This window comes from Schistocerca nitens, chromosome 1 (assembly GCF_023898315.1).
Source record: "Schistocerca nitens isolate TAMUIC-IGC-003100 chromosome 1, iqSchNite1.1, whole genome shotgun sequence".
Classification (NCBI taxonomy): Eukaryota; Metazoa; Arthropoda; class Insecta; order Orthoptera; family Acrididae; genus Schistocerca; species Schistocerca nitens.
This window is the reverse complement of record NC_064614.1, coordinates 900,645,659-900,669,767: the sequence shown is the minus strand read 5'-3', so window position 1 is coordinate 900,669,767 and position 24,109 is coordinate 900,645,659. Positions and strand designations below refer to the sequence as shown.

Here is a 24,109-nt window from a genome sequence, read left to right as displayed (position 1 = left end):
TTTTCATTTGCAACTGCCAATATCTACTTGAAAGGGATTTGAATTTAAAAAAAGTGAGAATCTGTACAAATATGTGTACTTCGAAATATATTATCATGGTATCGACGGGCAGTTAAGTGGAGTTGACAATGTTTGTGTGTAAAATAATTCCACCTAGTGCAATAGTTCAGCACAGTGGCATCGTGAGGGGGGGGGGGGGGGGAGGGACGTAGTTTTTCATCATGCTGTGAGTTCCACATACCATGACGAATTGTACAAATAGTATACTTCAAACTCACGGCTACAATGATCCATGTGTAAGCGTGTTACATATCTTGGTCAAAACACTCTCTCAAATAGCTGCGTTTTCTACTTTGGTCACAAAGCTGTATAATATATTGGATATGTAAGCCTCTCACTAACAAATAGTTTCGTGTCCTCTGCCAATGACGATTCTGTGACAACCTGCAGTTGACGTCACAAAAAATGAAATGATCGTATGGCATTGTTGGCCGGGAGGCCCCATGCGGGGAAGTTCGGCCGTCGTATTGCAAGTCCTTTTTAGTTGACAACACTTCGGCGACTTGCGAGTCAATGATGATGAAATGATGATGAACACACAACACCCAGTCATCACGAGGCAGAGAAAAATCCCTGACCCCGCCGGGAATCGAACCTTTTTTTTTAACGTGTATAGATTTTTATTTACAAGATAACAATTTCGTTTTACAAATACAGTTTAAATTTTACTTGTAAAGACGAGACAATCCATTCTTTTCTTTTATTTTTCTGTTACTGTACTGTCCAGGTAATTATTTCATTTGGTGTTTTTTTTCAATATTTTTTTCGAGTCTGTTAGAGTTTTTTAGTTGTTTCTTGCACCGTTTATTGTTGTAGTTTAGCAATTTAGCTTTTCTGAGTCTTTGTACGCTACATTTGTACGTATGGCAGAGTGAATTTGGAATAAGCATTGATTGTACGATCTAGTTATTTACAGAGAATAATTAGTATATAAGAAAAAAAAAGAAAAGTTATTCTATGTTATTTTACTTATTACTTGTTATGGTATTATTTTGTAGGTATTTTGAGTTGTGGATGTGCTCTATTCATTTTAAAATAATGTTAGGTTATTACTATCTTCTTATTAAATCTTGTGTTAGAAAACAAGGGGCAGGCATTTTACGTTGGGTCTTGAAAACCGAGACCTTAGTGGGACATGCACTAGGCATGAAATCAGTTTGATAGAAATATTAACGAGTGTATCAGTTGTCAGCTCTTGTTTGATGAGTTAAGTGGTATCCCAAGGGGAAACACTCATGAAGAACTATCTTAACATATTAAACAATCCATGACAAAAGAAAAAGGACATTACTATTTTAGCGAATAATTAAACCTATTGTTTTCGATTGAGCAAAGAGCAATACACTAGGAAGCATTATATAGTGCGCGGGAAGCGAGAACGCTACCGCAAGACCACGAGCTGCGGACAGTTGACGTCACAACATTCTCTCAACTGATGCTGAACGTATACAGCGGTCACAGTTTTCACGCTCCTGGAGAGCAGCTGTGTGTATGTGGTGATTTGTCTGTACGTTTGGAACATAAGTTCGTTGGACTTACACTGAAACTTTAAAAAGAGCAAATTTGATTTGCGTATCGGAAGAGCGTAATGCATTGAGAAGTCTAGAGTAGAATTTTATTCATCAGGGCTCATGCTAATAATAATTCTCTACAACCTTTTTTGTTCCAAGTTACAAGCGAATGCTTATCCACCATTACTGCATCTATGCTGTGTCGATGTTTGGTATTCCTGTTACTGCAATGGTGTCGATGATTTGCAAGGCATACTGACTGACCAGCAGAAGTTGCGTTTCACATGATTAAATCTCCTTACATCCGTGATGCTTTTTGGAGTGAACGCCTTTATATTCAAACTCAGGATACGCTCTAGTATTCTGCATTAGACAGTTAGCGAAGTGGCGCAATGAATAAGACACTAGACTCCTTGTTGGAATGGACGGCGCTTCAAATTCTCGTCCGGTAATGCCGATATTTTCCACGATTTCCTTACATTAGATGAGTGCCGGGATGATTCCCTTGAAAGGGCACGGCCGATTTCCTTCACTGTTCTTCCTTAATCTGAATTTGTGCTCCATCTGAGCGACCTCGCTGTCGACGGGACGGTAAATCCTAATCTTTCTTTCTTCCTTCTGCATAAGACAAACATTAACGATATTGTTCTTTATCATACTTGTGAATGAGAAGAATCTACGCTTTATTTCCGATTGTTTGGGACTACCTGCTTAGTTAGAGACAATCGATGATTTTAAGCTTACTGCGGAGTTTATTACAAAGTGTACACAGTAAGAACTAATAGAAATTTTGTAATGACACGTTACAGTGCTCTCACATTAAGAAAGGAATAGGGAAAAATGTGTACAATGGCATGCAGTTCTTTTTCCTAGGGAACCATTGTGCTGCGTTGTTGCTTTCCCGTGCAGTGTTTCGAATTGGCTGGCCAATCTTGATGCTTCCTTTGACTTTGCTGGTACTGGTATCAGCATTGCCGAATATGCATGCTCACTCGTATTCATCAGCCTATGACCACTCACAGTCATATAGATCATATGTTTCAAATTATTATTTCACTATTGGGGACGAAATTTAGTTCGCGCAATGAAATGTTTTTAACGATCAATGCTGAGCACTGCGCGAGCTGTGTCAAACAGTTGACGTCTAACAGAGTTGGACTGTAACTGAGGTGGCCCATCCAGCGGGTAAGACGTTCGAGACGGAAGCGAACGCTCTCTGATGCGGTAAACTGTTTATACAGGGTGAGTGAAGAAGAAAGGTACATGCTTTGAGACGCGGTAGTATTAGTGATTCTGAACAGAAAACTTCGTACGGACATATGCCATATTTCGAATGGTTTCCGAAATAGAACACGTTTAATATCACTATTGTACGTTTTTCTTTAATAACTCGAAAATGGCACACTCCAACGAAAACGTGTCTCGGTACACAATTAAACTAAATAAAATTTACTACAAATTTACTGATAATTCTAGCATTTCCGAAATGATTTTGCAGCAGCCGCTTCACTTTCTGTTCAAAGTGCCGAGGAGCGCCATCTTGCATAAAAATGATCCTACCCATGCACCCAAGCTGCTGAAGCGCTGGGATGACGTTGGTGCGCAAACCTCTATCATATATTTACCATTGACGGCACAGGTAACAGAACTGCAGGACTCATCTCCTCGAGAAAGTACGACCCTACAATAAACGATGCCCTTAACCCACACACCACACAGTCACCTTTGCAAAATGAAGTGGTACATGTTGATATGCGTACGGATTTTCCGTTGCTCACATTCTGCATTTCTGCGTATTTGTAAATGGGCTTCGTCTGTTCACAGAACGTTCCATCGCCATTCATTGTCCAGTTCGATGCGAGCAAGAAATTCCATAGCGAACGTTTGTCTTGCTATCATGTCACTAACAAGCAACTCGTGAACATAAGTGGTTTTGTATGGATACCAATGCAGGATGGTTCTTAGGATTTTATGCACCGTTCTCGCTGGCATGTCCAACGTTCGGGCAATTCCACGTGCACTGCATGTTTGCACACCATCGCTCGATCTCTTTTTTTACAATGCTGGGACCACATGTTCGACAGACGTCGGATCAAATGCTTTCCTCCCTCTGCTACACTTTCAAAAGAACCTGTGTTTTCGAATCTTGTAATCAGTTTCTCCAGACCCTTAGCAGACATGGGACCAATGTCTTTTTTTTTTTTTTTTTTTCTCCACAACCTTGAGTGCTCGGAACTTCAGCAGGGCTATTGGCGGACAGTCACCGTTCTTGTAAAAGAGCTTTACCAACAGCACGCGATCCTTCATATTGCAGAGTCATATTGAACTTCCCGAACGCAGACTGAGGAACTGCCTTGTGCCGCGCATCTGTTGGTGTGTATATTTTGACGCTTACTGCGCCACCTATTGGTTAAATTTTCGTAATTCTTTTACCCCTTAACGTTTCCCCCAGTGTCAGAATTGCTGTTCCAGTTTGACATCATTCTGATCAGTGTTTCCCATTCTACAGGATTTTTATACTGGAGTTTTAATTATGGACCCCTTATGTATGTGGTCATTTTAGCACACAACACTTTCACTAACACTTAAAATATTCACGTTTTTGCGCTGTGAAGAAACGATGTCATCCCGCCGCTTCGTGAACATTGTTTTCATATTACGGAATGCGTTAATTTTTTTATTAGTTTTGATGGTAACAGGAGCGCCTGCTATTGCTTTGAGGAGATCATATGTTCCTGTTTGTGTGTGTGTGTGTGTAAGGGAAACTAATAGGTCCTAACTCCTGTTTGTGCAAATTATCGCTTTACTATGATACCATGGTGAGCGATGTGGGCAGGGCTATTGCCAAGTTTGGTTCAAATGGCTCTGAGCACTATGGGACTCAACTGCTGTGGTTATCAGTCCCCTAGAACTTAGAACTACTTAAACCTAACTAACCTAAGGACATCACACACATCCATGCCCGAGGCAGGATTCGAACCAGCGACCGTAGCAGTCGCACGGTTCCGGACTGCGCGCCTAGAACCGCGAGACCACCGCTATTGCCAAGTTTATGTGATATTATTTGTAGTGTCAAGGGGAGTTGTTTTTTATCTACTGCACTCTGAGGTGATAAAAGTCATGGGATACCTGCTAATGTCTTACCGAACATCCTTTTGCCCGGAGTATTGCGGAAAGTCGACGTGTCATGGACTCATTAAGTCGTTGGAACTTCCCTGGAAGAACATCGAGTCATGTTGCTCCTATTGCGGTCTATAACAGTGAAAGTGTTTCCAGTACGAGGATTGTGTGCACGAACTGGCCTCTCGATTATGTCTCATAAATGTTTGATGGGATTCATGTTGGGCGATTGCGTGGCCTAAACAGTCGCTCGAATTCTTCAGAATGTTCTTCAAACCAACGGAGAACAACTGTGGCCCCGTGGCATGGTGCACTGTCATCCATAAAAAATCCATCGTTGTTTGAGAACATGAACTACATGAATGACTGAAAATGATATCCAATTAGCCGAACATAACCATTTACAGTCAGAGATTTGTGTAAACACAGCCCACTCCGTTATGGAGCCACCACCAGCTTGCACAGTGCCTTGTTGGCAACTTGAGTCCATGGCTTCGTGGGGTCTGCGTCACACTCGAATCCTAACGTCAGCTCTTATCAGCTGAAATCGGGACTCATCTGACCAAGCCGTGGTTTTCCAGTTGTCTCGAGTCCAACCGACATGGTCACGAGCCCAAGAAAGGCGCTGCAGGCGGTGTCGTGCCGTTAGCAAAGGCGGCCGCGCGGGATTAGCCGAACGGACTAGGGCGCTGCAGTCATGGACTCTGCGGATGATCCCGGCGGAGGTTCGAGTTCTCCCTCGGGCATGGGTGTGTGTGTTTGTCCTTAGGGTAATTTAGGTTAAGTAGTGTGTAAGCTTAGGGACTGATGACCTTAGCAGTTAAGTCCCATAAGATTTCACACACATCTGAAGATCTGAAGCAAAGGCAGTCACGTCGATCGTCTGCTGCCATAGCCCATTAACGCCAAATTTCGCGGCACTGTTCCAACGGATACGTTCGCCGTATGTCCCACATTAGTTTCTGCGGTTATTTCACGCAGTGATGCTTGTTTGTTGGCGCCGACAACTCTACGCAAATGCTGCTACTCTCGGTCTTTAAATGAAGGCCGCTGGCCATTGCGTTGCCCGTGTTGAGAGGTAATACCTGAAATTTAGTATTCTCGGCACACTCTTGACACTGTGGATCTCGGAATATTGAATTTTCTAACGATTTCCGAAGTGAAATATCCAATGTATGTAGCTCCAATTACCGTTCCGGGTTCAAAGTCTGGTTTATTCCTGTCGTGCGGCCCTAATCACCTCGGAAGCCATTTTACATGAATCATCGAGTGCAGATGACAGCTCCATCAACGCACTGCCTTTTATACCTTGTAGCTGGCCGCGGTGGTCTAGCGGTTCTGGCGCTGCAGTCCGGAACCGCGGGACTGCTACGGTCGCAGGTTCGAATCCTGCCTCGGGCATGGGTGTGTGTGATGTCCTTAGGTTAGTTAGGTTTAAGTAGTTCTAAGTTCTAGGGGACTTATGACCTAAGATGTTGAGTCCCATAGTGCTCAGAGCCATTTGAACCATTTTTTTACACCTTGTATATGCATTACTACCGCCGTCTGTATATGTGCATATCGCCATCTCATGACTTTTGTCACGTCAGAGTATGCCGCGCTGCAGATATCACCACGTGACATAGACAGAGCCTGTTAAGACGATCTGCTCACAGAAGTTGCAACATTGCCCGGTATCAGGACTTGGTGGTATTATTTCTCGAGGTGAATTTACAGCGACTCTTGCTAGGTCCTGTTACGTTGTCCCCTGTGAATTGAACTATGACTAATTATGATGCTGTTGTATTAATGAGAACAGTATGCCCTACCAATGGTCTGTCTTTTGTCTATGCTTCGTAAGCTGTGTGTGCAGTTAATCTCTGGACAATCAGGAGGGCTATTATTTCTATCTTGTTCCAGTAAATGTACAATTTCATAAATAACAACAAAAGTTCAGTCGACTAATTGAGATGCTTTAACGTGGAAGATTTATATCTTGAACACATCCTGCGAATCATACAAAGGAAGGGTAAGGTTGCTTTTCCGTGGTATACTTCATCCTTGAAACATAAAGCATTGACAACACATACTTTGATTGTGACATGAACGGAACAGGATTCCAGTGTTCAGTCTGTCGTCCTACAATAAAATGGCTCTGAGCACTGTGGGACTTAACAGCTATGGTCATCAGTCCCCTAGAACTTAGAACTACTTAAACCTAACTAACCTAAGGACATCACACAACACCCAGTCATCACGAGGCAGAGAAAATCTCTGACCCCGCCGCGTCCTACAATAAATCGTGCATGTACGGAAGGTTGTGTTGATGCCGTTCGTGCTGATTGGCATATTACTCCAAGTGGTCTCGGAGACTAAAATGTAATTCAAGTCCGGCAACTTTATGGCCAGACCAGATGTCTGATTGTTTCTAAATATGTCTTATATCGAACAGTATCATTGGTAGACTGGTGAATGCGAGAATTATAGACGTTATTACCGTTGAAGCCAAGATTAGCAATGATACATCCTCGTTAAGATGATGGGGAAATGGAAGAACCTTGTTGTCGGTCATCTCAATGTAACTATGCTGGTTAACGATACATTCCACCTGAAGCAGACATGTCATTTCCCTGTAATTAAAACGCCATAAATGCCGTAATCGAGCTGCCTGTAGCTCGCATCACTCTTCTTGCGTCGTACTCCAAGAAGTTTATGTAGATGTACGATGTCCTTAACATACAGCCAGAAATGTTATTTTATTGATAAAATAACTCAAAATAAGGCAAAGAAGTTTTAATCGGTTCTCTGTAGATATATCGTTGGGCGTTGTATCATGATAACTTGGTCGACTGAAGTGACGCTATGTAAAGTGAACATACGATGCAGTTCCTCCTGGAGTGTTCATTCACGTTGTAATCTGTACCAATGACTGTTTTGCAACTCCATTTTTAGCCACGAGCCAGGTCATACGCCAACGGCCCTGGCCCTTCCTTATGGTGCGTCGGCTAAAATTTTGTCGTGAATTCGAAATAAACTGAGATTGCCGATCAGTCCGCACAGAGATACCTTGCGACCAAACTGTGAAATGGGATATTTCCATTATGGCATGACCTTTGCTATGTGCTATGGTATTCACTCTGTTTTTTCACTTTGTCATATCACTCTTGTTTCATTTTACATACGACAAATGAGATAAATCAGCTCGAGAGACACAGCAATTGCACATGTATTCCAATACATTCGACACGATCTGTAAGCATTTGTAGCTAGTATTAACATTGACATGCCAGGTGATGAATTTTTGTCAAGTGAGCTTATTTTGCGACCGACGACATGAAATAGTACGATTGCAGTGATCTCAGTTTTTTTCCTTACGATGCTTAACGGTAGAGCGCTAGAAAAAAATGTGTAATAGTTATTATAACGTTTTAGAAACATGCGGTGCTGAAACTTGACTCGTGTTTATAACAAGCAACGGCGTGAAGATGCATCGCGCTTCTATGCTGTAGTGAGGCACAGCATTATTTCAGAATAAGATTACAGGCGTTCGGTCTATAAATTATTCGCTGTTTTTTCCTTCGTCGCTGCTGTTCTGTCATCCAGTAATAACTGATTTTTAAAAATACGAATTTTTATATTTATGTATATTTTTACCCGAGACCTTGCCTAACTAGTCTCCCACGCCAGGGCGCCGCCGCAGTCCACATTATTTGTACGTGAGCGTTTTACGGACGAGGAATATGCTGATCTGATCATCTTTTATGCATGCGGGGCAGTTCAGGCTTCCGTGTCTGCGTAAGAGTTGCCTCACGTCACACCCCTACCATTTCTATCTTGTAACCAGGAGACAAAACAGCTTTCTGTGGAGTCGATCGTAATGATAAACGTCCAAAACATAAGTAACTAATGGAAACTGTATATCAGATTCTGGTTGAGAAGTCACATTTGCAAACCTTTCGCCAAATCCTACGAAAGAGAAGATTGACAACAGGGTGCTACATAAGACGTGCTGAACACGTTAACATAATCTCCATCGTAAAATTCATCACGATGTAGCTAAAGTGCCACTGTAAGAGAACCGTGGGTATCCCATGTTGTAGTCTGTGTGCTAAGTCTGTCATCATTATGACATTGTGTTTATAGCTCTGTGATGCATGGGCGAGTACATAGCATAAAATAAGCGACTTCACTGCACTGTATTACTCTGCTATTCTGATACAATGTGTACGCTCACTCCTCGACCATGTTTCCCTGTACCTTTAGCTGCATTTGCGTAAATGTAATAGCCACACAGGCTGCTTATTAAGAGACATGTTATTGCAGCGATAACTGTCTGAAATTCTGTTACTACGAGGAATTTTCACTTTTAGAATTTTACCAGCAACTGGAAAGCTGGTGGCTACCGCTCCTGTTCACCAAAATGTGCTCCGACGCCCTTAGTTGAATTCCAGATCTGTTGGCAGTGCAGTATGTGGATGGGATATGTAAAAGTGTCGGTGGTTACCCGACCAATGGGCGGAGACCTTAACTTCAGTGGTTTCTCTTATGCTCATCAGAAAGTGCAGGCGATGTACCAGTACCGAATCATACCCGTCTCTGATCTCTCTGCTTAATAACAATACAAACATAGCACTACATTGTTGACGGCGCCGTGAGAGTAGTTTGCAGCTGTACGCGATACACAGATTCCTTAATTTATGAAATAGTGGAATAAGTCACCCCAAAAATCAAAATGCTGAAATGAGAGGACTGTAATTACACCTCTTTGGGTCTACCAGTCAGCAATGCTACAGGACTATACTTTTCTTAAATTTAATCAACACCTGACCACTAAGTCATCGCACATATTTACCGCTGAGGATAGCAATCAATTTTAAACTGTGTATTTACTAGTATTTTCCGAAGTGAATAGATAAGAGTGGACTAGGTCGTCTTCTCTTCGTGGTCATACGACAAATTTTTTCCTAAAAACAACATCAACAACTATTTCGCGGCAGATTAAACCTACGTGGAAAGTTCAGTCTGACAAAACTCAGTGAGTTTGCTCGTTTCAGTGAGAATTAACAGTAGTATAATTTGGCTAAACAACGTCACCTAACACTTCGTGCAGTGTGAGTAATTCAATTTATTCTGTAGATCAGCTGGTCAAAATGCCGGCATTCCGTTCTAATGACCGATATATACGTCTTCACATCAAACGTCTAGGAGTGATAGAACACGTCATGGGGAACAAATTTTGGTAGGGATAAATTTTTCGCTGACGCTTCCCGACGATGTTAGGCGTCGATTTAATAAATTCAACAGTCCTGGGATGTCGAGATTTCACCAAACTAGTACCATCTAGTAACCATTTGTGCTGCATCTGCATACTGCTATAATTTGGTGGAATTATTTTTCAAGAAGAGAATCTTAAGAATGAGTTTCTCTAAAGGGAGAAAGATATTTTTGCGCAATTAATAATAAAATGCCAGAATGAAATTTTATCTCTGCAGCGGAGTGTGCGCTGATATACAGCTTCCTGACAGATTAAAACTGTGTGTCGGACCGAGACTCGAATTCGGGACGTTTGCCTTTCGCGGGCAAATGCTCTGCCGACTACGCTATCCAAGCACGAATGATGACCCGTCCTCACAGCTTTACTTTCGCCGATACATCCTCTCCTACCTTCCAAAAATTGACACAGGCTCTCCTGCCAAAACTGCAACACTATCCTCTCTTGCAGGAGTGCTAGCAAGTCTTGCAAATTTAGCAGGAGAGCTCTTGTGAAGGCTGGGAGGTAGGAGAGGAGATATCGGCGGAAATAAAGCTGTGAGGACGAGTCGTCAGTCTTGCTTGGATAGCTCAGTCGATAGGGCACTCGCCCGTGAAAGGCAAAGGTCCCGCCTTCGAGTTTCGGTACGGAACACAGTTTTAATCTGCTAGTTAGCTAAGTAAAAGAATGATCCCTAGCGTCGCCAAGAAGCATCAGTGAAAGTTTTGTCACTAACAAAAGTTGTTCCCCGCGACGTAATCTGTCACCCCTAGACGTTTGATGCAAAGACTTTGAAACACTCTGCGTAGGGCAGGCGAATTAGTGCAATAACTGAAGGTAGAGAGAGCGTTCCAGCAGCAGCGACTGACCGCATACGAGCTGCGGACAGCATTTCCCCGGCTGCAGCTGCAGGCGACAGCCCGGCGGCAGCTGCTGCGGCTGTGGCATACGCGGGCACACTTGCAGGCGGCACTGGAGCGACCCCGAGGAGCAGCGGCACGAGAGGCACGGCTCCGCGGTCGCCACCACGCCTCCCTCCGGTACCGTGACGCCCTCGTGCCGGCAACCTGCACACCCAGCCACAGCCATCAAATACTGATCGCTGTTTCCCTTACAGCTCACACTCTACAACCCTTATAGGTCCTTACTCCTTCCCTAGAACACTTACACGTAAATACGGTGTGGCGCAGATAAAACTAGACAGTGTTAGAACAACGGAAATGCAACGAAATTGCAGAACCGAACAGCTAAAATGGACTTACCATTTATTTATAATTAAAAATACATTTATGTTGAAAGTGACCCCTTGCAATATCAATACTGAGCTGTGCACGTCTAAACATATTCAGATACACCCGGAGTAATGTTCGGTGTGTTGTGAAATCCGGCAAACGTGGTGGCCATAAATGATTGCCGACAGTTCGTTCCTCAGTGAAGACATCATGGGCTCTCCAGGGTACATCAGACGTATGGCATGTTACCCCGTATTGCTGGGAGAAACAGTATTGTCTTTCATGTTCAGTGAGTTAAGCACAAAATTTACAGAAAATTTCCATGTATGCAATTGTGTTGAGGGTGGTGTCAAAAAATATCGATCCAATGATGCGCGTTCCTGTTACACCGCACCAAACGCCGATTTTTTCATCATGGAGTGGGTCTGTTGCCCAGTACCTCGTATTCTGTGAATTCACGTGACCGGGAAGATGAAACTGTACTACATCACTCATGGTGTAATCAAAAGGGGCTAACAATCCATGGTTGATGTTATTCAAAAGCCACGTGCAGTAATCTGCATGTTTCTGACTGTCAGCCTTCCGTAACTGCTGCACAACCGTCACAAGATGTGGCTCCAAATTAAGACTTTTTTCTGTACCCGCTGGGAACTAGTCCCCTGCCTGTTGGACCAATTTACGTGTAGACTTCTTTGGGCTCTGAATAATCCCTCAGCAAATGTTTGCAATTACTTCTGATATACGAACTGAAGGAATACTTTGTCGTTTTACATTTTGCACAGATCTGAAGGTGCGGCAGTTTTATACAGACTCTGTATCGCTCTCTTTGCTGGTAGCCCTCCATCCGGATACTTGACCCAGAAAACTTCGCGAGTTTCCTTAACCAAACCTGTTTTCACACATGCTTCCACAATTTCAGTTCTTTCTTCTGCCGAGAAAATAATTTTGGAGACCTCAAAGAGAAACGTTTAACTTCGCTGATGAAATAAACTGAAATGCTAACAGAAGAATGCAGACAATCGATTACTATATAAAACTGTCCACTGTTGCAGCTGTTTACGCTTGCATTCGCGGGCTACTTTTAACTGAGCTACTCTGTGCAAACACGGTGCACACTGTTTCCTTATGATAAGTGCTAAATCCCAGAAGACAGAATACGCAATTGAAACTTTGATTTAAATGTGTTTTCAACATTCCAGAGATCATTCGACAATACTTGATTCCGACAATTTTAGCTTAGTTTACAATTATGGTCATTAAACAGCGAAGTATCTCTCCACAGGGGGCATCATCAATGACCAGAGGGACCACACATCGAAGTCCCCGCACCGAAGATACAGAATTCGCGAAGAAAACTTTGCCGCATATGCTTCGAATGACGTCTTAAGAGTCATGAAATATTCTTCGCAGCACAAGCACGTGAATAGATATTTAAGTATTCAGATTGGCTGCGTACGATGGAGTGACTTAAAAATGTTGATTCAAATGGCTCTGAGCACTATGGGACTTAACTTCTGAGGTCATCAGTCCCCTAGAATTTAGAACTACTTAAACCTAACTAACCTAAGGACATCACACACATCCATGCCCGAGGCAGGATTCGAACCTGCGACCGTAGCGGTCGCGCGGTTGCAGACGGAAGCGCCTAGAATCGCTCAGCCACAACGGCCGGCTGAAAATGAAAAAAGCGTAATTTATTCTCCGTATTCACTTCAATGATGAGTTACAGAATAACTTTTTAGGAAAAAAAATCCGTGAAATGTTATAAGAATTATAATGCATGTTTTATATGTTAATTACCGACTCTTATAGCTCTAAAGAAAGTCTTATTAAAACCAGACGCGTTTCACTTTATTCTAAAGCATCAGCAGTAGTCGCTGTAACAGTTTTTTTTACCTTACAAGTTTGTTTGCTAGGATCATGAACGCATCGCATGCTTTACTTACTACACTAAACATTTTAATCCTTATCATTATTATTCATGGTTTTGTGTTGTTTGCTTCATTCTTCTTGTTCTTCTACGTGAATGTGTTGGATATTCAGCACACCGCACTTTCACTGCACTAAATATTCACGTTTCTGTGTTGAGAAGAACTACTGTCATCTCGCCATTTCGTGTGTTTCGTCTTGCTATTGCGGGATGTGTCCGTCTTTTGTTTGTTTTGGTAGTGGTTGGAGTGACTGCTGTCTTTTCTAGTCGGAAAATATAAACATTCACAGAGCGATAACAGATGCTGCCACCTTTACCAAAACAAACAAAAGACGACCACATCCCATAGTAGCAAAATAAAACACACGAAATAGAGAGAGCATAGTAGTTCTTCTCAACATAGAAACGTGAAATATTAAGTGCACTGAGAGTACAGTGTGGTGAACCCAACACATACACTTGGAAGAACGAGAATAATGACATAAACAACAGTAAAACCGTGAATAGCGATAAGAATCAAAAATGTTTATAGCAATAAGTAAAGCTTGCAAACTGTTCATGATCCTAGCAAACAAAATTGTAAGAGGAAAAAACCATATCGTTACACTGACCACTGAAAATACTCTAGAATAAACCGAAACGCATCTGGTCTTAATAAGACTTCCATGATAGTTGCAAAAGACGATAATTAACAAATACCAATGGCATATCTGCAACTGCATAAAAAGAAGCCCTAAACAAAGAAGACAACATATAATTTCGGTTGTGTTCCAACTATAACACCATGCAGAGCCGTATTAAAAGAATTGTGATATTTTGGCAACTGTTTCACATTATTTATGTTCATTAATATCCTTTGTCGTAACCAGTATTTCTCTTCCCAAATAAATCTTCCACTCTGCAGAACATTATGGGCTATAAAGATAATTCATTTACCTTCCAAACTCTACAGCTGAATGACGAAACCGGTAATATGAAAAAATTTATTCCTCCATCATGTGCCGTATATGGCATGATGATCTAGGTTGACACTAACCGATATGAGTTGGTTCGTCTGCTCTGCCTATGTATGTCGAATTTTTCTGAAGAGGAAAGAGGTTTGGCTGTCCAATGGGTGAGTTTCGAAAGGAGGAAGATCGGTGGCTATGGACATAATGTATATCTATGGAGTGAGCATAGGCTACTGCGCATTTAACAACGTGAAACCGGGCTAGTCACGTGGATGATGGTGCATCTCTAAAATTTGCAGTAATAACGAAACTTGAATATTACACGTATTCGCCTTGTTTTATCTACGTTTTGCTCGTTTGAGTTTTAATAACAGCTATGGTGCAGTATTGTCATTGCTACAGATCTAAACACAAGTTTGTGAAAGGAGGATCAGTTATTTTTCGGGGGTATGTACAACAAATGCATAATTTTAAATGTCTTATTGATGTGAAGTACTTTATATGTTGAAAAACATCGAGACATGGTATTATAAAGGCTTGTATTGTGGAAATAATTTCTGCGATTTTATGGCCATGTGTTTACGAGACAAGTGCTAGATAAATTTGCAAGTGTGTTTGAGTAAAATGCCAGTCATTGCACATATACTGACGCTGTGTTCATATGCAGATGAAATTTATGCATGCCAGTGCTTAATTTCCTCCAATTCATGCAGGTTCTCAAACCCTTGTGTGTATCTAAATATCAATGCATGAGACAGCCTATTATACTGGGTCACTGTAGCGTAATTAATTAGAACTGATTCACATATTGTCGAATCAGTTCTAATTAATTACGCTACAGCAATAGAAAACCTAAAAAATCTTGTTGGCTGTCAGTTCTGTTATTACTCCAAAATTGGAGCATTGATCTTGTAACTTTTTCTTTTGCATAGTGTGTGGCTGTACTTTTCTGATGAGGTAGCGAAAAAATATTATTGATATTTTACTTTTTTATAAAAGGCAGAAGGGGTATTGAAAATAATAATGGAAAAGTAGGTAGTTCAAATCGCTTACCGGACTTACGTAAAATTTTCATAGTTACGTAACATTTTGTTTTTTCCTGACACTTTGGCACGGTCTGCAGTGTCATTGTAAGTAATTAATTAGAACAGAGCTTCGACAATATGAATAAATGCAATAGTAAACGCAAAAAAGTTGTTGTGTGTCACTTCTTATCCCGTTACCGACGAAACGTAAAAAATGTGGAATCTGAGTTTGAATAAATGCAATAGTAAACGTAAAAATAGTTGTTGGGTGTCACTTCTTATCCCGTTACCGACGAAACGTAAATAATGTGGAATCTGAATTATGATACTGTGGCGAAAAAGCACAGTACTGTTCCTCATCACATCTTTAAGCCAACTTCAGTTCCTCGTATCAAATTATTAAGATGTCTATAAAAAGCGTATACAACGTTTCACGGTACTTCTGATGGTGATCTATCTGTAGCAGCAAAGTCATAACACTCAAAATACACTAAGCGCTATAGGGGCTAAAATGCGCCGTCCCGAAATCACGTGATTTGAGCTGCAGGAGATGATGTTAACAGAAGTCTTGTTTTGCGCATCCGAATGCTCTGTGGTTGTGGAGAGAGAGGGCGGACGCACTGAGACGGGAAGAACTTGAGCTTGTGAGGAATGCGGGGAGCCAAGTAAGTGCGCCAGTGTTTACTTGATGGAAGCTATGCTGGTAAGAGCAGTTTGCTTCGTGCACCGATGACTCAAAAGAGACATCAGCGTATGAAACGTGCCTCAAGCAACCAGATACGTGAAGTACATTAAATATATTAACAATTGCGAATATAGACAACCATCAGTTACAGAATGGAACGACGACAGTGAAAATTTGTGCTGGACTGGGACTCGAATCCGGATTTCCCGCTTATCGTGAGCGGTCACCTTACCATTTGGCTATCCGTGCACGACTCAAGGCCAGACCCAAAATTCCATAAGTCGTCAACTATATGCCTACAGTCTGTATTCGTACATCCATTATGTATATTCCCATACAGGTGAGACCTTTCACTTGAAAGTCGCTTGCCCGTTGTCGGCGGATAAATACGATGTTGCAGTGCATGTTTTATTCTGAATTACGATGCAAAGGTCCTTTGGAAGTTTATAGGCTCATCATCTTGGAAGAACATCAGGTTATGATGCGTCGGTATCACATTGCTCATCCTTGTGGTTGAAGGCTTGTCTTCTGAGAATTGTGTAGCCTTTGACTTAGAGACTAAATGCTTGCTTGAGTGTGTTGTGCTAGAGAGAGTCATGATGTGGGGGTTGTCGCTAATTATAGAGTTAATTGATGATCATTGATCTCACGTTATTTATTAATCGCGCTGGTAAAGGCAGATTACGAATAGGAAGGTAGGGCAGAGAGTGAATTACTGTAAACAGTTCAGTGATAGGACTGTTGCAGTCAGACTCGACGGTAAACCAACACCGATGACAATCGTTAAAGTGTACACGCCGTCATCGCAAGCAGAAGATGAAGAGATAGAGAAAGTGTATGAGGATATCAAACAACCAATTCAGTACGTAAAGAAAGATGAAAGTGTAATAGTCATGGCATATTGGAATGCGGCTGTAGGGTAAGAAACAGAAGAAAGGGTTACAGAAGAATATGGACCTGGTAGTAGGAATGAGAGAGGAGAAAGACTGAGTTCTACAATAAATTTCCGCTAGTGATACTGAATGATCTGTTCAAGAATCACAAGAGGAGGAGGTATACTAGGAAAATGCCGCCAGGTACGGGAACACTCCAGTTAGATTACATCATGGTCAGGCAGAGATTCCGAAATTATATGTTGGATTGTAGGGCGTACCCAGGAGCAGATATAGACTCAGTTCACAATTTAGTAATGATGAAGAGTAGGCTGAAGTTTAAGATACTAGTCAGGAAGAATCAATGCACTAAGAAGTGGGTTACGGAAGTACTAAGGAATGAATAGATGCTCTTGAAGTTCGCTAAGGCTATAGATAATGCGATACTGAATAGCCCATAAAGCACTTCAGTGGAAGAGGAATGAACATCTATAAACAGGGCAATCACAGAAGTTGGAAAGAAAAACATAGGTACAAAGAAGGTAACAGCGAAGGAAACATGGGTAACAGAAGAAACACTGCAGTTGATCGATGAAAGAAGGAAGAACAAGAATGTTCAGGGGAAATCAGGAATAAGGAAATACAAGTCACTTAGGAATTAAATAAACAGGATGTGCGTGGAAGCTAAGGGGAAATGGCTACATAAAAATATTAAGAATTAAAAAATGAAATTATTGTCGAAAGGACTGACTCGGCATGTAGAAGAGTCAAAACAAGCTACGGTGAAATTAAAAGCAAGAGCGGTAACATCAAGGACGCATTGGGAATTCCACGGTTAAACGAAGAGGATAGAGTGCACTGCAGCCCTATTTGGGGCGGAAGACGTGTTTGATGACTTGATGAAAGAAGAAACTGGAGGGGATGAGACATATGGGGTCCAATATTAGAGTCAGAATTTAAAGGAGCTCTGGAAAACCTGAGATCAAATAAAGCAAAAGGGATAGATAACATTCCATAAGAATTTCTAAAATTACTGTGGGAAGTGGGAACAGAACGACTGTTCACTTTGGTGTGTAGAATGTATAAGATTGGAGTTGTACCACCAGACTTTCGGAAAATAGTCGTCAACGCAATTCCGAAAACAGCAAGGGCCGACAAATGCGAGAATTATCGCACAATCAGTTTAACAGCTCATGCGTCCAAATTGCTGACAACAGTATTATCCAGAAGAACTGAAAAGAAAATCGAGGGCCTGTTAGAAGACGATCAGTTTGTCTTTAGGAAAGGTAAAGGCATCAGATACTGTGGCTGATAATGGAAGCAAGACTGAAGGAAAATCGAGATACGTTCATAGGATTTGTCGACCTGGAGGAAGCGTTCGACAGTGTAAAATGATGAAAGATGTTTGAAAGTTTGAGAAAAATATGGGTAAGCTGTAGGGAAAGATGGGTATATACAGCATGCACAAGAGCCAAGAGGAAACAATGAGACTGGAAGATCGAGAATGAAGTGCTTGGATAAAAAAGGGCGTAAGACAGAGAAGTAATCTTCCTCCTACTTTTCAGTCTATACATCGAAGAAGAAATGGGGCAAATAAAGGAAGGCTTCAAGAGCGCGATTAAACTTCAAGGTGACAGGATGTCGATGATAAGATTCGCTGATGACATTGCTATCCTCAGTGAAAGTGAAGAAGAATTACAGGGTGTGATGAATGGAATTAACAGTGTAATCAATATCGAATATGGACTGAGAATAAATCGAATAAAAATGAAAGTAATGAGAAGTAGGAGCAATGTGAAGTAGAAGCAATGTGAAGTAGGAGCAATGAAAACTGCGACAAACGTAACGTCACAATGGACGATCACGAAGCAGACGAACTTAAGGAATTCTGCTATCAAGGCAGCACAGAAACCCATGACGGACGAAGCAAGCAGGAAATAAACAACCCACTAGTACTAGCAAAAGGGTCGTTCATGGCCAAGAGAAGTTTATAGGTATCAAACACTGGCCTTAATTTGAGGAAGAAATTTCTGAGAATGTACGTTTGGATCACAGGATTGTATGGTAGTGGAGCGAGGACTGTGGGAAAACCGAAGTAGAATATCATCGAAGCATATGAAATGTGGTGCTACGGAAGAGTGTTGAAAATTAGGAGGTCTGATAGAATAAGAAAAGAGGAGGTTCTCCGCAGGATCGGCGAGGAAAGGAATATATGGGAAACAATATCAAGGAGAAGGGACAGGATGACAGGACATCTGTAAGACATCAGGGAATAACTTCCATGGTACTAGTGGAAGCCGTAGAGGGTAAAAACTATAGAGGAAAAAAGAGATTGGAATACATCCAGCACATAACTGACGACGTACGTTGCGAGTTTGGTACAGGAGGGGAATTCGTGGGCGGGCCACATCAAACCAATCAGAGGACCGATGACTTGAAAAAGAAAAAGAAATGGCAGCTTGCGGAGACCCTGGTGGAAAGTGGTTGCAGTAGAAACTATTTGCTGTCTAAAAGTTGTTGCTGTTTCAGGTCTGTTATAACAAACTGTTTCAGGTGCAAGAGCTGATATTGTCTTATATTTATGTGAGCTGAGGTAGACGGATGGAGCACATGGACAAGATGTATGACCGAGCGAGGTGGCGCAGTGGCTAACACATTGGACTTGCATTAGGTAGGACGTCGATTCAAACCTGCGTCCGGCCATCCTGATTTAGGTTTTCCGTGTTTTCCCTAAACTGCTTCAGGCATGTACCGATATGGTTCCTTTGAAAGGCCACGTCCGATTTCCTTCCTCATTCTTTCGTAGTCCGATGGTATCGATGACAACGCTATGTGCTCCCCTGCCCCAAATCAACCAGGCAAGATGTGTGATTGTGCGGCGATCGTGACACAACCAGACATTACCAAAAAGGAAGCGATGGTCCACTTCTGATTGTGTCAAAACTAATGTTGGCGAACATGAAGGTCATTTTGTTGCCATTATCTCTTCTACAAGTCTAAACAATATTTGTATATTAAATTCCATATTCACTTGTATATTCCCGTAAGTTTAAAGAGTTAGTAGTTGATTTGGTTACGCTTATTTCTACCTCGTGAGTAAGTGAGGAAAGAAGACAGCTGATTATTGGTGTAGGTTAATTCAGGTAATTGAAATTTCTAACGAAGAACAACAATTGAGAGGCTAGCATAAAAGGTTCAGATTTTATGATGTTAAATTGTAAATTTTACTGTCAGTATTAGTATGGCTGTAATATGATTATTAAATATTGGCTTCAGAAAGGAAATAAATTCGTTGCAAGTATTTACGCCGCTTTGGATAATCGTATAGAGTGTTGATGTTGGGTTATCAGTGACCAAGTTGGAGTGACTTCGTAATTTTAAAACAAATGTTTAGATTGGTAATTTTGTCCCTGCTCATTCGATCGTTCCACCCCTGTCCAATGTAGCCCAACTAACTGTTACAATCCTTTTATAGTACCATTGATTTGGAGGGTACTGCGACTGTCCCCCCCTGCATCTCGCATTGAGTTGACATGTCCCGTCCGTTAATGATTTATGTCTGTATATGAAGTGATCTAATTGAGCTAACCGAGAATTCGTCAGAGTTTGTAGTTGTACCGGGTCCATCTTCACATTATAATGTTTGTGTGCCCAGACATAAGAAAGATCCGAGTTTCCGTCGTTACAGTAATGTTCATACACTTGCGATTTACTTCACAACATAGTCGATGCGGGATAAAATCCTGAGTATGTGTTCAGTATTAGAGAAGATATAATATTTGATTTTGCTTGCGTGCACTTTCGACTTGTTGACAAGCGCAGCTTTACTAACTCATAAATCAAAATGGAACAATCTTTAAGCTCACAAAAAACACCAATATTTATCGCTAAATCGTGAACCAGTATCAACAAGAGCAGAAGGAAAACCTAAAGGCGAATCTCTGTTTTCAAATATTTTTTCGTCAAGCTCTCATTGTTTCCGTAATAATATTGTGATGAGTGCTGTAGATATCAGAACTAATGGTTCAGCAAGCAGTTGCGATCGCTGATATTCCGCAAAAAATAAAGGTGAAAAGCTACTAATTAAGTACTACGTCGATTATTCCTAATAACATTTGTTCGTATAGAAAAGTTCGGAAGATTTTTGACTGAATTGTGGGTTCCATGGCAGACAAACGCCAGTACGTTCATGTTGAGGAAAAGTCATTATTAAACACAAAAGAAGTGTTACTGAGCTATTACTTGCGTTGATTGACTGTTCCGTCGGTTCTAGGTAGAATAATGAGTGAAAACCCACACAACACTAATGTAATAATAAATATTGTAATATATAATAATGAATCTTATTTGTTTCATAGACCGGTTTTCGGCTGTTATGCCGTTATCAGGTACAAAGATGAGTAATTGGTGAAATTTTGTTGGATCAAAGATTTTAATTTAGTGCGTCTACGGAGTATACCCATTTCAAGAGGTGGAAAATGTTAACGTAAGGTTTGAAAATAAAACAAGACGTATTATTTCTGTCTAAATGCGATGTAAGATTATTTGACTAAGATAAAATATGTGGCGCATATGACTATATATACACCGAAGGGACAAAGAAACTTGTACACTTGCCTAATATCATGTAGGGCCCCCGCGAGCAGGCAGAGTGCCACAGCACGTAGTGACATGGACTCCACTAACGCCTGAAGTACTGCTGGAGGCAATTGACACCATAAATCCTGCAGGGCTGCCCACAAATCCTTAAGAATACGATGGGGTGGAGATCTCTTCTGAACAGCACGTTGCAAGGCAGTCCTGATACGCTCAATAATGTTCATGTCTGGGAAGTTTGGTGGCCAGTGGAAGTGTTGAAACTCAGAAGAATATTCCTGGAGCCACCTTGTAGCAATTCTGGACATGTGGGGTGTCGCATTGCCTGCTGGAATTGCCCAAGTCCGTCGGAATGCACAATGGCCATGAACAGATGCAGGTGATCAGACAAGATGCTTACGTACGTGTCGCCTGTCAGAGTCGTATCTAGAAGTATCAGGGGTCCCATATCACTCCAACTGACACGCGCCACACCGTTACAGAGCCTTCACCAGCTTGGGCAGTTTCCTGCTGACATGCAGGGTTCATGGATTCATGAGGTTGTCTCCATACCCGTACACGTCCATCCGCTCGATACAATTTGAAAAGAGACTCCGTCCGACCAGGCAACATGTTCCCAGTCATCAACAGTCCAAAGTCGGTGTTGACGGGCCCAGCCGAGGCGTAAAGCTTTGAGTCGTGCAGTCATGAAGCGTGCACGAGTTGGCCTTGGGCTCCGAAAGACTATATCGATGATGTTCGTTGAATAGTTCTCACGCTGACACTTGTTGATGGCCTAGCACTGAAATCTGTGGCAATTTGCGGAAGGGTTGCACTTCTGTCGCACTGAACGACTCTCTTCAGTCGTCGTTGGTCCCGTTCTTGCTTGCAGCAATGTCGGAGACTTGATGTTTTACCGGATACCTGATATTCACGGTACACGCGTGAAATGGTCGAACGGGAAAATCCCCACTTCATCGCCAGCCCCTTCGCTCGTGAGCCGACTGTAATACCACGTTAAACTATTTGTTGTTGTTGTTGTGGTCATCAGTCCTGAGACTGGTTTGATGCAGCTCTCCATGCTACTCTATCCTGTGCAAGCTTCTTCATCTCCCAGTACCTACTGCAACCTACACCCTTCTGAATCTGTTTAGTGTATTCATCTCTTGGTCTCCCTCTACGATTTTTACCCTCCACGCTGCCCTCCAGTACTAAATTGGTGATCCCTTGATGCCTCAGAACATGTCCTACCAACCGATCCCTTCTTCTAGTCAATACCTCCTCATTAGTTATGTGATCTACCCATCTAACCTTCAGCATTCTTCTGTAGCACCACATTTCGAAAGCTTCTATTTCTTCTTGTCTAAACTATTTATCGTCCATGTTTCACTTCCATACATGGCTACACTCCATACAAATACTTTCAGAAACGACTTCCTGACACTTAAATCAATACTCGATGTTAACAAAATTCTCTTCTTCAGAAACGCTTTCCTTGCCAATGTCAGTCTACATTTTATATCTTATCTACTTCGACCATCATCAATTATTTTGCTCCCCAAATAGCAAAACTCCTTTACTACTTTAAGAGTCTCATTTCCTAATCTAATTCCCTCAGCATCACCCGACTTAATTCGATTATATTCCATTATCCAGCCGGCCGCGGTGGTCTCGCGGTTCTAGGCGCTCAGTCCGGAACCGTGCGACTGCTACGGTCGCAGGTTCGAATCCTGCCTCAGGCATGGATTTGTGTGATGTCCTTAGGTTAGTTAGGTTTAAGTAGTTCTAAGTTCTAGGGGACTAATGACCTCAGCAGTTGAGTCCCATAGTGCTCAGAGCCATTTGAACCATTTTTTGCTCAGAGCTATTTGAACCATTTTTTGCTCAGAGCTATTTGAACCATTTGAACCGTTATCCTAGTTCTGCTTTTGTTGATGTTAATCTTATACCCTCCTTTCAAGACACCGTCCATTCCGTTCAACTGCTCTTCCAAGTCCTTTGCTGTCTCTGACAGAATTACAGTGTCATCGGTGAACCTCGAAGTTTTTATTTCTTCTCCATGGATTTTAATACCTACTCCGAACTTTTTTTTTGTTTCCTTTACTGCTTGCTCAATATACAGATTGAATAGCATCGGGGAGAGGCTACAACCCTGTCTCACTCCCTTCCCAACCGCTGCTTCCCTCTCATGTCCCTTGACTCTTATAACTGCCATCTGCTTTCTGTACAAATTGTAAATAGTCTTTCGCTCCCTGTATTTTACCCCTGCCACCTTTAGAATTTGATAGAAAGTATTCCAGTCAACATTGTCAAAAGCTTTCTCTAAGTCTACAAATGCTAGAAACGTAGGTTTGCCTTTCCTTAGTCTTTCTTCTAAGATAAGTCGTAGGGCCAGTATTGCCTCACGTGTTCTAACATTTCTACGGAATCCAAACTGATCTTCCCCGAGGTCGGCTTCTACCAGTTTTTCCATTCGTCTGTAAAGAATTCGCGTTAGTATTTTGCAACTGTGACTTATTAAGCTGATAGTTCGGTAATTTTCACATCTGTCAACACCTGCTTTCTTTGGGATTGGAATTATTATATTCTTCTTGAAGTCTGAGAGAATTTCGCCTGTCTCATACATCTTGCTCACCAGATGGTAGAGTTTTGTCAGGACTGGCTCTCCCAAGGCTGTCAGTAGTTCTAATGGAATGTTGTCTACTCCCGGGGACTTCTTTCGACTCAGGTCTTTCACTGGTCTGTCAAACTCTTCTCGCAGTATCATATCTCCCATTTCATGTTCATCTACATCCTCTTCCATTTCCATAATATTGTCCTCAAGAATATCGCCCCTGTATAGACCCTCTATATACTCCTTCCACCTTTCTGCTTTCCCTTCTTTGCTTAGAACTGGGTTTCCATCTGAGCTCTTGATAT

General features: G+C 41.8%; 1 protein-coding gene and 1 long non-coding RNA gene across 2 annotated transcripts in view; one reads left to right on the top strand and one right to left on the bottom strand.

The window, feature by feature from the left end:
- The window catches only part of LOC126192236 (uncharacterized), a 473,949-nt gene that overhangs the window by 191,729 nt on the left and 258,111 nt on the right, over positions 1 to 24,109 (top strand). The gene's annotated exons all lie outside the window — the stretch shown is intronic.
- Positions 1 to 24,109, bottom strand: part of LOC126192219 (uncharacterized) — a 433,600-nt gene that overhangs the window by 228,099 nt on the left and 181,392 nt on the right. Inside the window, exon 2 of the mRNA XM_049932587.1 lies at positions 10,791 to 10,988. Within this exon, the coding sequence (XP_049788544.1) occupies positions 10,791 to 10,988 (198 nt within the window). The remainder of the gene's footprint in view (positions 1 to 10,790; positions 10,989 to 24,109) is intronic.